General features: G+C 32.1%; 1 protein-coding gene across 1 annotated transcript; it reads right to left on the bottom strand.

The window, feature by feature from the left end:
• Nucleotides 1-92: 92 nt before the first annotated feature.
• On the bottom strand, nucleotides 93-14,751 carry prodha (proline dehydrogenase (oxidase) 1a). Its single transcript, XM_042747570.1, has 14 exons — nucleotides 14,318-14,751; nucleotides 13,395-13,603; nucleotides 11,172-11,206; nucleotides 9,255-9,404; nucleotides 8,997-9,061; nucleotides 8,795-8,911; nucleotides 7,887-7,966; nucleotides 7,674-7,755; nucleotides 7,496-7,588; nucleotides 5,309-5,455; nucleotides 3,987-4,162; nucleotides 2,355-2,453; nucleotides 2,191-2,279; nucleotides 93-2,116 (listed from the first exon to the last, which is right to left on the bottom strand). Exons 1-14 carry the CDS (start codon nucleotides 14,645-14,647, stop codon nucleotides 1,926-1,928), a joined length of 1,863 nt encoding a protein of 620 aa, XP_042603504.1. The 5' UTR covers nucleotides 14,648-14,751; the 3' UTR covers nucleotides 93-1,925.
• Nucleotides 14,752-17,555: the final 2,804 nt, after the last annotated feature.

The following is a 17,555-nucleotide window of genomic DNA, read 5'->3' as shown; positions in this document are numbered from 1 at the left end:
TCGAAAACAGTGTGCAAAGACATCACACCAAAACTAACTCATCTGACACAAGAATAATGACTAGTTTTTAATAGAAAACTCTTTTCCCTTCATGCCTGTGAGACCTGGTTATTTATTGTGCATGCATTTTTAAAATATAATTTTTGACAGTTTATGACATAACTATACATCAAAATGACAAACTCCAACAAATAGGTCAATATTTCTAGTAATTGTTACATTGGACATGTTTTCATACACCCATACATTTTCATTTCATTCAGTTAGAAACAGTGCAAAAGTGTCTAAAATCATCTAGGCGTGAGAACTGAGAGCTGGTGTTGCTATATCATATAAACACATTTCATTATTTACATAACAATAAGAGCAGTAAATATTTCAAACAGCTGAAAGGTTCACATGAACACTTCATCCAAACTCATTTTCAAACTCAAACTTACATTTAAAAGGAGCCAAACAAAGGGTTAACAGAATACCCAGTGCTAAAAATGTGCTGAACTCATCTGATAATAGACATTTAAAATTGCATGATCAAGAAACTATGAAACACATAAAAAAAAATAACACTTCATTGTCAGTATGAAAATACTCTATGTGTGTCAGAAATAATCAGGTCAAACCTAAAACGGTATGCAATGAGTTTTAACCAGTAGTGCGTTACATTATTGTTACATGATCTTACTGTGCTGCATGGGATCTTTGAAATAAATACAGATGTTTTAGCTGATACTGGTTCAGTGGTGAACATACTGTAAACATAATACGAGTGGTATGATGGTATGCTATTCCAAACATAAGCAGTGATGTCGAGACACAGGGGAATGATTAAGAGCAGATTTAAAGACAACATGAAATCAGTCCATTTACAGTCCTACTAACGCGTCCATATCTGACATAACTTTCAGTTCTGTTCATGTAACTTAAGTTAACATCATAACTTAACATGTCTCACCCAGTTAAAGTCCTGGGGCCTGCTGCTTAAAGACTGGTCATATGTTTTTAATGTAGTTACATAAAAACAATGAAGTCTACATTGAATACAAAAAGTAAGACACGCAGTCTTAAGTTTATGCAACTGGCCCCTGTCCTGTATATTTCCCACTGAACATCGTTTCATTTTCTGTTTAATAAAATAAACATTTAATATATATTTTTAAATGTTTGCATTTCATCTGACAATTTGTTGTGGAATTAAATACAAAAATAAAATAAACTTAATTAAAAAAAAAAAAAAAGTTATTAATCAGATAATAAATTATGTTGTCGATATAAAATACAAATATATTTTACAAAAATATTTTTCTTTTTTTTTTTGCTTTTAACTGGATAATGTAGGATAAAATAAGAAAAATACAAATGAATACATTTTTTAAAAAAAAGCCAGAGAAAAAATATATTTTATAATTGTTCAATTTTCATTGGATTAAGGGTTATGTGGAATAAAATATAATCTATATTAAATCAGATAATGGGTAGGATGGGATAAATACATTAAGAAAAATATTTTTGGTTTGTGGAATTAAAAAAAAAATTAAATTTGTGCATTTCATCAGTTAATGAGTTATGTTGAATAAAATAAAATATATTAAATTGGATAATGGGGTGTGTGGGATAAATAAAATAAAAAGTATTTTTAAATGTCTTTTTCATTGGAAAAAATATCTATCGATCTATAAAAACAATATATTTCTAAAGGTTTGCTTTTCATCAGATAAAGTTTCATTGTTTCACGTCACATTGCAGAAGTTAAAGGCATTGCAAATGCAATTTCATGTTGTCTTTAACTCCAGTTTATTTTACAGCCACTGATGACGAACTATAAAACCTATAAAATGTCCATTCTGTGATGATTTTCCCACACTAACATGGTTATGCTCTGCAGCAGAGAAAGAGGTCCATATGTTAAATGCAGCTGATGTTGAGGTTTAGTAGACAGGTTTGTAGAGCAGTTGTCCACTGAAGAGTCTGCGCTTGAGCTCCTTCCACAGCAGGCTGCGCTCTCTCTGCGAACCCTTCATGAAGCCGCGGTTCTCCTGCGCTCGGCGTGACAGGTACGGGATGACCTCGTTCACCGGGCCGTACGGCACATACTTGTACACCGGGAATCCCGCCTGACCTGCTCACAAAAACACAAGCATGTCATGAATCAAGACATCTGCTCCTTCCCACGCTGCCCTTCTCTCCACTCACCCAACGGGAAGCTGATCTGATCACACATTCCCAGCAGCTGTCCAAAGTAAACCTTATTCTCGGTGGGAGAGAGACTCGTCTCGTTCATTCTGTGCAGAAAAACAGACGTTAGCGATAATCAATCTCTGAACGCGCCGAATGTCTCTTTTTGGCTCTGGACTCACTTTTCCAGCGTGAATTTGACCGTGTCCTCGTTGTGAGACGCCACCATGACGTTTGCCATCCTGTTGTGGTTGATCTCCTCCAGAATGTACTCCAGACACCTTACAGACAGAGATCAGGGTTAATGAAAGCTTGCAGGAATCCATCAAAGACTGAGACAGATGAATAAAAGGAAGTAATCCTAAAGTATGTGCTTCTGTTTGCAGCAACAAGTCAAAACATTCCCTTTATAGTGTGCATGCAAATTTACAGTGTTATGACGCATGTCAGTAACGTGACATTGATGGGCAAAACAAGCTCGGCACAGACAAACAGGTGTGTTTGGTCACGAGTACAGTATTCATCTGAGACAAGAGAGAGAAACTAAATGATATGGTACATTGTGTTGGGAAAATGTGCAGGATAGACACAGATGGTTATATAATTCATCATGCAGAGTGCCAGCAGGCAGGGTTCAATCTCAGGTCATGAGAATATACAGGTTTACATGTAATGTAAAGTAAAAAATATTAATGTGTTTATTATGTATATATAAAGACACACACATACAGCATATGTTTTGAAAATATTTATATGTATATACATTTATATATTTATATTATTATATATGAATATATTTAATACATAAACTTAACATTTCTCATAAATATTCACATATATGTGTTTGTATTTATATTTACATAATAAATATACACAGTACACACTCATATATTATGTAAACAAAAACGTTTATTTTGGATGTTATTAATTGTGATTAATCATTTGACAGCACTAATATATATAAATTAATATATTTTAATACTAGCTTTTCGTTGTATAATGGGTTATGGGGAAGAATGAAATAAAATTTAAATCAATTAACAGTTAAATAATTTATATTAGTTTTTAAATGTTCACTTGTCATTGGATAATGGGTTATGCAGAAATAATGTAAAAAAAAAAAAAAAAAAAAAATTTAAACCAATAATATATTCTTAAAAAATTGTTTTCCTTTAGAAAATGGATTATTAGGAATGAAATAAGAATAAAATACAATTAATAAAATAATTTAAAAAATATATAATAATAATAATAATAATAATAATAATAATAATAATAATATAAATATTATTATTATATATATTATATATATATTATTATTATTATATATATTATATATATATATATATATATATATATATATATATATATATATATACACACACACACATTTATACTATAAATATATTTTTACATTTTCATCTTTCATTCGATAATAGATAATGTGGAATTAAATAAAGTACATATTTAAACAATTAATATTACTAAAAGTTTGCTTTTCATCAGATAATGGGTTATGTGGAATAAAATGTAATTAAATATATCTCTAAACAATTCATTTATTTTTAAATATTTGCTTTAATTGCAAAATGTGTTATATGGATTTTTTTTTTAATATTCGCTTTTTATCAGCTAATAGGCTATATGAAATTATAATTTTTTTTTTCAAATATTTTCTTCCCATCGGGAAATGGGTTATTAGAACTAACATATTGAAAATATATATGAAAATGCAGACTGTAAATAATACTGTGCGGTTCGTTGATCTCATGTTCATCAATGTTTAGGATGTGGTTTAATTGCACGGCACGTACTTGTGGTACATCCTGTTGGTGGCCTCGTAGTCAGGGTTGATGGGATCTTCATATCCGATCTCTGCTGCGCGAGATCTCTCCTGATACATGTACGCTCCTCTGACCAGCTTCGCACCGAAGTACCAGCCCTCCCGCCGCGACAGCTCCACATCCACCGACACGTTATCATACGCCTCCTACAAACACAGCGCTTGTCATGAGACTCACACACAATCACACACACTAACTAAATAAACCCAGGATTAGTGCCATAAAACCATTAGAGAGATGCACAGAAGGTCTTATGAAAGCCATATAGTGCTATTACAGCACTGTCATCATGATTCATTCAGTGACTGCTGGACTTCTGAGATTCAAAAATTAAAAATTCAAATTATGAACCATCAAAATGACTACGTTTTATTTTGGGTCCATTCCTCTTTTCAATTTTAAGTACTGAAAATTTTAATTGGAATGTCATTTTTAAAACAGCGTGAACATTTTGTTTAGCTGATCTGTAAAAATATTACATTTATTGTATTTTTTCCCTTTTATTTTTTATTTAATTTAGATTTTTTTAATATATACACACACACACACACACACACACACACATTAATAGTTCTAAAAATGTAAAAATGTAGAACATACGTATTAGAATTTAATATCAATTAGAATTAGAATATGTAACTAATGTTAAAATATTACATATCACATATTCTAAATCTTTTTGTTTTGCATTTTCAATTATTACATTCAAATTATTTTAATTATATATAATAACTGTAAAAACTGTACATATATACAAATTTATTTGTAATTATTAAATTCTTATTTATTATTCTTAATTATCTAATTGCTTTTAGCACAATTATATTACTTTAAATATAAAAAATAATTACTTTTTTACTTAACTATTACAACTACTAAGACAAATGTTTCAGAGTTTCAAAATTTCCGCCTAATTTCTATCGTTACATTTATGTACATTTCAAATCTTTAAATCAATTTGAAGTATCCAAAGAAGCTGACACACAAGTCAGATGGATGACTTCTTTTGAGGCTTTTATGTCATTTTTGGGGCAGCCTGAACATTTTGCAGAGCGTCTCCTTTTGTTTTACACAGAAGAAAGGAAATCTTACAGGCCTGACATAACATGAGGATAAGTAAATAATGACAGAATATTATTTTTGGATTAACTGATCCTTTAGTGATCTATATTATGGCAGGATAAATGAGAAATCTGGGTGTGGAAGCGTTTTGAAGCCGCAGGTTTTGAGGGTGCGGACGCATGTGTGTGTGTGTGTGTGTGTGTGTGTGTGTGTGTGTTTCAGCGCCTCACTCTCAGGTAGCACTGGTAAGTGTTGAAGATGTTGGGTTTTTCTCTGTTGAAGATCCTCTGCATCTCCAGCGTGAGTCTGCTGATGGCCGGCTGGAAATACGTCTGTTCTGCGTCCACCATCAGCCTCACGCCGTTCTCCACAGCGTGCTGGAACAAACACACATGAGCTTACACAATGCCTTTCAGCTGTAATAATACACTTCAGAAAACACAGTTACATAACCAGACCGCCTGCAGGACACTTTTACTGCTGACACGCTCAACAACAGACTGAGCAACAAATCTAAATAATACTCTTCATTACTCAGTGAAAACAGGTAAATAAGCCAGCAAAATACACACACACACACACACACACAATTCCAATTATTTTAATAGTTTTTAAGGTATCACACTTATTTATTTTATGTAAAAATGTAGATTTATTACATTTAAATGAGATAATTTTATACATATACTTTAATGAATTTAAACAAAATGATTGAAATAGAAAACTAATAAATAAATACATTTATGGTATAGTTCTGGTATATTTTACTTATTTTTTATTTAAAAAAATGTATTATGGATAAATACATTTTATTTATTATTATTAATAATAAAAAAATATATTAAATATAAATATAATTCAATAATAATAATAATAATAATAATAATAATAATAGAGTATATTAATAATTAATAAATTATATTATTTATTAATCTCATAACCAATGAATTATTAAAAAAAATTGTAAATTTTTTTTTATTACATTTATATATATTTTAAATTATTTTACATTTTATTAAATTAAAATAATTCACTATTTGAATTCTACATAATTCAATAATTAAAACAGATTTTTAACATTTGACGATACATTATTGGCGACTAAAAAGCAGTATGATCTTTACAAGTGTATTCCGTGGACTGTTTCAGAGTTTCACAGGCTGAAATGCTTTAGATAAATGAGCTCAGCATTTGCAGATAAAAACACTTTCATTTAGACCTTCAAATGTACAGTTTATCTGCCATCTTCAGTCTGTCTTTATGGAGAGAAAGACCATAACTTGTTTGTATTTAGTTAACTGTAGCTTCCCTGCATTTGACATTGTTTTTAAAACCATTTCTCTCTATCGTGTGTTTTTCACACTCATCAGTGTGTTGTGTGTTTATCTCACAGAAGATAAGAAGTCAGTCTTGTGACGCTGAGAACAGGCATTTTAAAAACCTCCTGAGCAATGAGAAGTTAAAACAGACTGACTGTGTGCTATTTTATTGTGGCTTTGTTTTACAGTCCACCTGATTACATTCCTGTGATATTTAATCCTTAAACTGGACGATCAGAGTGAAACATCACACAGCAGGCAAGGTTCAAAATTACTGAGCAATACTTTTCCAGCAGAACTGCTTCTAACAAGAGTTTAGCTACCAGCGTCTCCTTGGTCAAGCGCAGATGTGCAAACACAAACGAGACGGAAAATGAGACGCTCTTGCGTCAAACGGTGAAATGTAGTGAGTAAAGTATTTGGTTAATGGCTGATCAGGGTCAAGTCACTGAGAGAGTAATGGCAAACATCAAATGCAGACAGACACACACGCAGAGTGGAGAAACAAACCCATTTCTGGCGTAACATTTATGTCAATTTTAGATATTTTGCAACTTCTGCAACCTCATCATGTGCCAGGTCACAAGAAAACAGTCCAACAATTCTAAGGCCATTTACCTGTCAGCATTTACAGAATAACTTTACAGATTAAAAAAAAAACAAAAATGAATTACACAATTAGAATTTATTTTTAAGATGTTTTTATTAAATTCAAAATTATTTGAATTATTTTTTCTCATTTAAAAAATGATTAAATTTAATATTAAAAATGTTAAAATATTTAATTTAACATTTTTTAATTTATTAAATCATTTGAATTATATAATTTAATAATTGTAAATATAAACATATTGTTTTTAATTTTTAACTAATAAATTCTAATTATAATTTGCACTTTTCGATTTTTTTTATTCAATTTTAATTATTTTTAATTTCATATAAATTCATAATTTAAAAATTCAGACTAGTCAATGGACTGTTTCCAAGCTTCAAATATTACCATCTGATTTCTGTCGTCATTTATATAGCAGAATCAACAGAATAAGTTTCAAACTGAATTTTACTGTTAATAATATTTGGTAAGATTTGGTGAAATACCTTGGCGAGGACGTCCATTCTCTGTAGCATCCTCTTCATCTGTTTCTCCTCTTCATCAGTGAATTTGCTCAACAGAGGCTCCAGGTGACCGCTCTTTGGACATACAGACAGTTCGTATGAGCTGAGCAGCGTTTGTGTGTGTGTGTGTGTGTGTGTGTGTGTGTGTATGTTACTGTACCTCCATGTTGGGCACCACCAGCAGGTTGGAGATCTTGGTTGTGTCATTGATGAGGCTGTTCCAGTCCAACAGATCAATGGTTCTGCGAGAACAAAGCAGAAACGATGGTCAAAAACACACATAGGTCTAGCATGGTTTATATAGAGTCAGTTGAAGTGTAATAAACTTTAGGGACTGGGAAAGTAAGTTAAAGTGACAGTCGAGCAGTTTTACCCTGATGAACCCAGTTTCTCTCCAGTAAACCAGTTCTCAATGTCTGATTTTGCACCAACTCCCAGTTTGATCAAACTGTCCTGCAGGTAAAAAAGATATAGAATGGTATATATAAATTATTATTTATTTTTTTTGAAAGAAGCCTCTTCTGCTCACCAAAGACTGCATTTATTTGATTAAAAATACAGTAATATTGTGATATATTATTACAATTCAAATGAACTGTTTTCTATTTAAATGCATTTTAAAATATAATTTATTCCTGAGATGCAAAGCTGAATTTTCAGCATCATTATTCCAGTCTTCAGCGTCACATGACCCTTCAGAAATCATTCGATGCTGATTTGCTGCTCAAGAAACATTATAATGTTGACAACAGCAGTGCTGCTTCATACAGCATTTATTATAAAGAACAGCATTTATTTAAAATGGAAATCTTTTTAACATTATACTTTTTTTTTTTAATCAACTGAATGCATAATTCAAACATATTAATTTCTTCAAAAATAACTACTATACACAAACTAATTTTTATTATAATTATTTTTTAATTTTAGCATATTAAGCCTATATTTTTAAATAAACATAAATATTTGTACACATGAATTGTTAACTGTCCTAAATACAAAAATCAGTATAGACCACATTTACTTTCTAGATAAATATGTCTGGTTGTTTTTATAAAATACAAATCTCATTTTCTTAAACCAAGCCCCACATCATTTCCTGCTGAATAATAATAGAAATCCATTGTGAAATGTAACTACAGAACTGAAATGCACTGTAGTGTTTTGTGAATGAAAGCAAATTAAATATTGACCGCACTAAAACACTAACATCCCAAACCCTGTCAATCATCTACTTTTCATACGCATTAGAAACAGAGCCTTCGAGTGTAAAGCACAAACCTGCAGTTGTTCGAGCTCCAGCTTCTGCTCGAGTATCGCCATGCCGTCCTTCCCCTGATGAGACGCCAACAGATTGAAGAACCTCCTCCACTTCACCAGCACCTCGGAGAACTGCAGCTTTAGGAGAAGACGAACGAGATGAATCACACAGACATAATCGTACTTGACAGAAACTTGAGCGAGAGTGAGAAAAGAAGTTTACCAGGAACTGCGGCCGGCCCAGTGCCGTCATCTTAATGGCCGAGAATCCATCCACAGAGCTTCCAGCTACAACACAATTACAGTAATAGTAAAAATTTGGTGTTCCACTCAGAAATTGATAGTAAATTTCACAAATAATTAGAAAGGAATGGCAAGTAATGCATTGAATTAAACATGACATACTGAAGTAGAAAACCGGAAATCAAATGTATAACTTTAGAACTTACAGCATAGTTATTCATAATAATATTCCTCTCACCGGAAGCTTTGATGCAGTTGATGAACGTCTCCATGTGATGGTCACACTTGGCCTCGTCTGCGTAGAAATACGTGCGAGCGCTGATCACTCCTCCGCGCCGATCTCCGAACTGACGATGAGCTTTGTACTTCTTCTCACGATGATCCATACCTAAATATGAATTTTAGAAAAATCGCAGTCATTTTCTGAGATACTGATTCAGAGACAACCCTCTGTTTTAAGACCATTTCCATAGTAAACTACTGTCAGATCATGCGGCAAAAAGCTGTCAGAAACTTAAAGTCAATGGAAATTATAGAATTTGAGTTTAAAGTGTAATTATGATTTAACAACTTGCCTTTTTAGTTCCATAATCAATGTATTTTAACTTGTGTTATGTTCCAGTCATTTATTCTTTTGTCTTAATTAAATTTCTCTTATTCATGTACACCTTTTTATTTTTACGGCTTTTTCTTGATGCTCTCAGTCAAAAATGTCCTGCCTTTTAATGGTAAATTTGATGGTAAAAACTTGTTTTCCTTCAATTAGTACAGATCTGAGCTTATTAAACTGAGTGAATGTTGCCAAATAATGCTTTTTTCACTCAAAAACTGAGATGCATAAGCTCAGGGCAACGAGGCCAATGGTGAATTAGTTTCAAAGACAAATACAAAACATGTGCTAACTGAACAAAAACAAGCTGACAAAAAGATTGAAATGAAGATTTGGTAATAATATAGCACAACTGAAATTTATAAGCAATTTTAAAAGGGCGGTCATTTTTGATTGGGAACACCAAATTCTAAGGATTTTAAGGGTTAAAAAGAAAATAGGGTCAATTTTGATTTCATGTTGACTGTAATAGAAATATCACATTTAGAATTTTAGAATTGTTATTAATGCTGAACAGCTTTCTGCAGCATGATGGCTCTGGCCAAAACCTTGCACTGCATTACTTTTCATAATACCTTATAGAGGAAAGGTCTGAGATACAGAACACCCCAGACACGAGAAACATGAGCTTGCAAAGTTAATTTCAGCCCCTTCACCAGGAGAGCCCATGGTTAAACCAGCTTTAACCAGTCTGAGCGAGTCAAACAGCTAGAACCCCTAACACACATACAGCAGGCTATTTCAGCCTCAAAGACTGAGTCATCACGCTTCACGATCCCTGAGGAGACAGTGCTAATGTTTCAAAAAACCCAGCCAAACTACCAACACCCTTCCAGCGTCAACAAATAAAACAAAGTACACTGTACACTCTTTGTCCTGAAGCAAGCATGCACTGGTGTCCACTGAAAATAAAACAAAACAAATGTTTACTATTGCTTTAAAAACTATATCAGTATCAGGTTTATAAAAATGAAACATAATAATAAACTAAAAACTGAAAGTTTAATAAAATTATATATAAACAAAGGAAAATGAAAAAACACCACAACACAAAATAAAACAATAAAAGTAAAATAAAATAAAAAGCAGCACAAAAGACAAGACAAAAAACTACACAGAAAATAAAAAAAAACAAAGAAACTTTAAAGAAAATTAAAACAATAGACAAAAAATAAAAAAAAAACTAAAATAACAAGGCGATGATAATAAAGCAAAATAAAAAAAAAACAGCACAAATAAAAAAAAAAAAAACTAAACTTGTCCAGACAGAATAAAATAAAATAATAACATTTAATTAAATTAAAACAAAAAATAAAACAAGAGATGAAATAAAATTAAAATAAATACAAAATCCTAGAATGCATTAGACTTTTTTTTTTAACTTAGTAACACTGTGTAATGCACTGAACTGACTCAGGAATTAATTTGGCATTTATTATGATCATATAGGCCAGATTTATTTCAAAGCAGCAATTGATTGTCTAGTTTTCAAATGTTTAAATGTAGTTCAGATATTTTGAATTCAGTGTCCTTTATTGTACTTACCATGACTCTCTTTCTCAGCCTCAGAAACACAGGAGCTGAAAAACAGGGCGAAAAGAATATGATAAAGTGGAAAGTTGTGCTTTATTGATGCTAGTTCAAGTTTCTGCAAACATGTCACCTTTAAACCAGGACATTTTACATCTGAGCTCCTCTCAGCCTTGCTTAAGAGAGGTGATAAATTCACTGGGGGCCATTAAATGATGCAACACACACTGAACACTCTGCCAGAGACACACACAACACAACATCCTGCACTCGGCCGGGAACCAGATCTGATTCACAAATGCTTTCAGCGCCGTGCGTCACTCACTTTGCAACACGAGTCTCAGTCAACAGACTGAATCAATATAAAATCAATTTCAGAGCAGTTCCGAAATTTAAAGGAGGATGAAAATTCTTTTTTAGAATTTAAAAAAATGTTTTGCTTCTCTCTGTTTCCAGTCTGGCTGCGAGGGAAATTAAAACAATCAAATGCAAAAAAATATGAAAGCTCTAATGCGAAAGCTGAAAGTTGTGCATGTGAATGGTAAGTATGTCAAATATTTGACCCGACCTTCTGTGCAAACAAGACATGGGTTTCAAGCATTCATACTGCAACATGTGTTCATGAACTAATGTGAACCATTTCAATGCTGCAAATACTGCTTGCAAAAATGTAGATATTTTTAATATAGAGATGAAATCTTTAATGATTTTTATAACGTAAACATAAGATAAACTTTTATTATTCTTAGTAATATTTCCAGATGAACACACACTAGAATGAAGCAACTTTACTTGAGTAACTTTTTTAGATGTATTTTCTGTAAGAATCCGTTATAAAGATCTCATCTTCCTTTTTTGTCCATAGAAATATCAGCATCTGAACCAAATTGCAATTTTCTTTGCAGTTTGATTAGAATTAATTTTCTTTGCAGTTTGGATTAAAATTGGGCAGTTTTTTCTTCCTTGATAATAAGCTATATTCTTCTATCATACACATCAGACTAAATAAGCCATAAAAGCCTGATTTATCAAATATAACACCCAAAAAACATATGCAAATGTTTTTGTCCAAAGGTTCAATAATTTTCCTGACTACTATTGCATAGGTCAGGTTTACAGGGTAAAAACACCTGACAAAATTCTCATTAAAGTGGAAATATATACCTCAATAAACCACAATGCATAAGATAAGTCACATGAATGTCATCCCAGATTCCATTTCAATGAGTCACTTGATTTAAAAAAATAAAAAAAAATCATTCATGCAGGAAGCACGAGCGGAATAGTACAAATCATACTTACAGATAGAGGTTTGCCTTGACCTTGAATAAACATCTAACCTCAATTACGAGTAATAGTAGTACATGTTGTACATGTAATAATGATGCATGGTTTATTAAAGATGAAAATGACTAGCCTAAAGCAATCAACTTTTATTGCATTGAAGCCAACTGTTTGTAGTAACTGTTTTTATTGAAATATTGTTACATGTCTGTTTTCGGAAACCACAGGGTGTAAAATGTTCTCAGCAGCACAATTACAGAGAATAATATTTGTCTTGTTTTTGAATGTGTTATCATTGTGATACAAGATGTAACTCCATGAGAGAATATTCTAACTGAATACTAGGTCTAATCTTTCCCAAAACACCTTACATAACAATTGCAGTGTGCGTGTGTGTGTGTGTGTGTGTGTTGTTACTCAGCAAACTGGCATTTTTTCCTTGAACAAAATGAAAGCACATTCCCACGGGGGGTGGGGGATGTGGGATGAAACAAGCTTCGCTTTTGTGCTTCTATAACCTAAATAAATCCTAAAAGAAATGCATTGAATTAGCAGCTCAAAAAGTATTCCTAAATAAAGATTTAACCTCATTTAAACAGTGTTTTTTTTATAATTCTGGCTATCTGCGCCACACCTTCAAATGTCAACTGCTCGTGACACGCTTTGAGTTACTCAACACGCTGGCCTGGGTTTCCTAGCTCAGCCTCATGTGACTGTGTGGGAGGAGGATAAAACACCTCCTTTTTTTTAGCCAATCAGGTGGTGGGCCTTGCCCGAAACTGACCAATGAGGAAGAAGGTAATGGGAGACTGTTTCCATTAGTGCAGCCAAGAGTGTGACAGGGATTCAGTGGCACTGACGAGTCAAAACTCTGGCTGGAATTCAATGTCATGCATCTTTTGCTCTCTGTGTAAGACGGAGGAAAGGAAAACAAGGTCTTGTGTTCATACTCACTCCATCTCCTTCTTCTCAGCCTCTTCTTGAGTCAGGTCCTCCTCCACGCTGTAGTCCAGAACCGAACCCACGCCAAACGCCTGGTTCTTCTCGATCAGAGGTTTGATGGCGTTCTGGTCCTCGCCTGCCACAAACTGCCCGTAGAAGGTCATTTTCATCAGTTTCTCGAAGAGCCGCTGACCAAGAACCTTCTTGCTGAGATCCATCAACTGTGGAAGGAAAATTGAGGGATATAATGTAAATTAAACAATGCTACAAACAAATTGCCTAGTTTCTGAAAACAAATGTGTTTAATATAACTGTATAATATAATATAAAATAAATCTTAAATAATAAGATATATATTTTTATAGTAAGGTATAAGGTTATATTTAATAATAAGGTATATATATATATATATATATATATATATATATATATATATATATATATATATATATATATATATATATATATATATATATATATATATATTTAGCTAGCTCCCAAGAAGACATTTTTGATGTACATAAACAAAAACTAAAAACTGAAATAAAAATGTATAAAAAGTATATAGACATCTTTAAAAAAAAAAATGAAAAAAACAAAATCACTAAAACTAAAATTATATACATACACACACACATACATATATATATATATAATATATATATGTATGTGTGTGTGTATGTATATAATTTTATATATATATATATATATATATATATATATATATATATATATATATATAATAATCAAATAAATAATATTAAAAACTGTATGAATAAAACTAACCAACTTATTTTAATGTGTGAATTCAAATAACACCAAAAAAAGGTACATTTAAGAAAATAAATACATGAAAAGTAACAATCACTGCAACTAATGTTACAGAGTTTGCTACTTTTTTTTTTTTTTTTTCAAATAAATCCAAAGTAACTCGCCTCTTTATTTTTGTCAACCAGGAAGTCAATGGTGCAGAGTTTGAAGACCAGCAGACTCCTGAGGAGCTCCATCGTGTCTTTGCTCTTGTAGGCTTCCTGTGTGTTGTCGAAGTCGATGGAGATCCTCTGGCGCTCCGTGTGCGCTCTGCGGCTGATGAGCTCCACCTCGCAGGGCTTCTCCAGCACGGTGCAGGACGGATCCGGCGGCGCGTCCTCGCTCTTCGGCTCTTTGTGCTGCGTGGATGCTGCTGCTGTGGAGCGGAGCCTCACGCCAAACAGATGAGCCGGCTTTACTCTGGCCACAGCGGGCAACACTTTACAGTAAGACATGTTTATGAAGTTAGGTAGATATGTTAAAGGAAATATACCAGTGCTTCTCGTAACGATGGAGGTTTCTAGATGAATGAGATGGCAACACCCCAAACTGGAGGGTCATTTAAGCGCGCTGAAAATATGCAAATGTCTTGCAGCGCTCTGAGTTGTGATTGGCTCACGATCTGTGACGCTCATTTCGTCACTGCATATACTAAAGTCACTTGTACTGAACACTTGATATATATAAAGATTTTTCTTTACTTTGGGAAAATGTTTTGTTTGGATATGTTAATTTAAAAAAAAAAGTGCATTTACAGAAAAACAAATTGTATTTACTTAATCTCCATATCTTGTTAACAAAATGTTATACACATAAATGTTAATTCTCATGTCAGGAGCCACTGTTTTATGTTGTGCTTGCTGAAATACAGCATAACTTTGGGACTATTTCTAACTCATGTAACTACAAGGCTTTAAAAACACTTGAAGTCTGTAAGCTGTTTAATCCTTTCCTTTAAATGTAACGTGTTTTGTTTAATTGTAGACCCCTGTCCAGTAATGCATTTGTATTTAGTAATTAACTTTATTTTTATTGTTATTTTGTAGTTTTGTATTGTAACTGCCTTTTTATTGGTTGATATAAAAATTTGATTTGAAAAAAAAAAAAAAACTAAACACCTTATATTTGTTTTGCATTAATAAGGGAATAATGTTTGTTTTGCATTGCAAATTTTTCATCCACAAGAACACTTTGCCTAAAATTGATCGCTGAAATTTCCCACACTGTAAAATCTCATTGCTATGAACACATTTTTATGAGCTAATCTTTTTTTTCTGAGGGTTTCTTTGTTTACCATTTGTTCACCCCTTCAAATGTTCCCCTCAGAATTTCAAATGTAGTGCTGTTTCTTCTTTGCAATAAATGAGTAAATAAAAACTAAACACCTGATAGATTTTCTCAATAATAATATAAAGCAAAGGGAAGCTTAATGTAAAATAATGCATAGATCTATGTAAATAAAGCAAATTTGGTCCATTTATTTAAATATTTTTGGTATCCAAATGTGTTATTATTGTTAACTAAAACTATTGAAAACACTTAAATAAAGCTGAATTAAAATAAAATATAAATATTAGATAAAAAACTACACATAAGAAATAAGTTTGGAGCATTAAAATTGTTAACTGGAAACAGATAAAAACTAAAATAAAACAAAATTAACCCTTAATAGTAATATTAAAAAAAAATACAAAAGTACTACAAATTAAACTAACATAAAATAAAAATAGAAAAAAGGGGCTCATTTAAAATATTAATGAAAAAATATATTATAATACTGAAACAATACTGACTGGTATATATATTTTATATTTGGAGGCAGACTGTATATAAAGCTTCCAACAGTGATTAATGACATTTCCAAACCTCATTACATTAGAGTCACATGCTCTTCTTTTTACAAAGTGCTCTTATCTCGCGTGTAATCCAGCTGATATTTTCTGTTTGATGGATTTAGATCTCCACGCATCGCTTGTCACTTCAGAACAGTCCAGCATTTTGTTTTCAGCCATTATCCTGCACAAACACTAATTTGGTGTCACTGATATCATCCAGGTCATTGTAGAGTTTCTGCCTTTTATAAGCTGAGATTCAGCTGCCTGTTTTGGTAAACAATGCAATACAATAAAATGGCCTTGTGTCAGTAAGGTCGATAATCGATTAAAAAAATGTATAGCAACAATAAAATCACTGCTCTCTGCCAGTTATGCTGATTTTCCCAAAGAAAAATGTGCTTCTGTTACCAAATACTCTAGTTTGAGGTCATTGACCCAAGTATGGAAGATATGAAGTCCTAATCAATATGATGTTACACTGCCAATGACTTTCTTAATGACTCATTGGACTGATTATTTTGTTTGTCCATTGGAAGTCATGACCAACGAAGAACAAACCTGTGCTATATGACTTTCCTGAACCTCACTGAAATACTGTTAAAGTTTTTGTTAACATTTTTAAATTTGATTTTATTTGAATATTTTCTGTTTTAATTTGCTTTAATTTTAGTTCAAGTAATTCTGTTTTTGTCTTTTTTAACACTTTTTTTTTTTTTTTTTTACGTGTCTCTATAGTATTTATTTTATTATTATTTGTTAGTTTTAGTTTATTTTAAGTTTATTATTTTTTAAAATACATTTTGCCTTAGCAACTAGCTGAAATAAAGTTTAGGTTTTTAAAAATAGGAAAATGTCTTTATGGTATTAGTTTTAGTTGACTATATTAAGAACTCTGACATTAACGCTGTTTGACATCTTTTCACACTATCTGCATTCATTTGAAGATGTTTAGTATTTCAGTGGTAGTTAATGTATTATCTTACTATGTGTATTACCGGAAGCTTCAGTTTTTTTGTCAAACTGACTCAGCATTTGTGTATTCAGTGACTGAACCCTGAGAGAACAGGATCGTCATACAAACCCTCTCCTGATCTCAGGGGATTATATGGGTGTTGGTTCGTATTGTATGTCCGGTGTGGGCCAACAGCAGTGAATGTGGTTTTACTTGCCTGTGCACTAAAAAGAAGCTCAGTACTGCTCACTTATTTAATCATATTCAAAGATATGAGATCATAACTCACTTTGAGGATACTGAATGAGCTTTCTAACCTCACTGTGCCTATAGTGCAGCAGCTTCTATTTCTACAGAAAGTACAGTGTTTGAGCAATAATATCTCAAACCTGCCATATTCTGTGAAGAAGTACATTACAAATAAACTTTTGCTTTTCTTTGTCTTTAAATTAATGATGGATTGATGAGACTTATAAACCACATGTGCCACTGTTCGCAACTACTTTCATCCCCTTCTTCACAGCAAATTAATTTATTATTTTTGATATTTCTAAAGTTTGTTTTGAGCAAAAGCCT

Source organism: Cyprinus carpio, chromosome B21, assembly GCF_018340385.1.
Source record: "Cyprinus carpio isolate SPL01 chromosome B21, ASM1834038v1, whole genome shotgun sequence".
Taxonomy (NCBI): Eukaryota; Metazoa; Chordata; class Actinopteri; order Cypriniformes; family Cyprinidae; genus Cyprinus; species Cyprinus carpio.
This window is presented reverse-complemented; position numbering and strand designations above follow the sequence as displayed.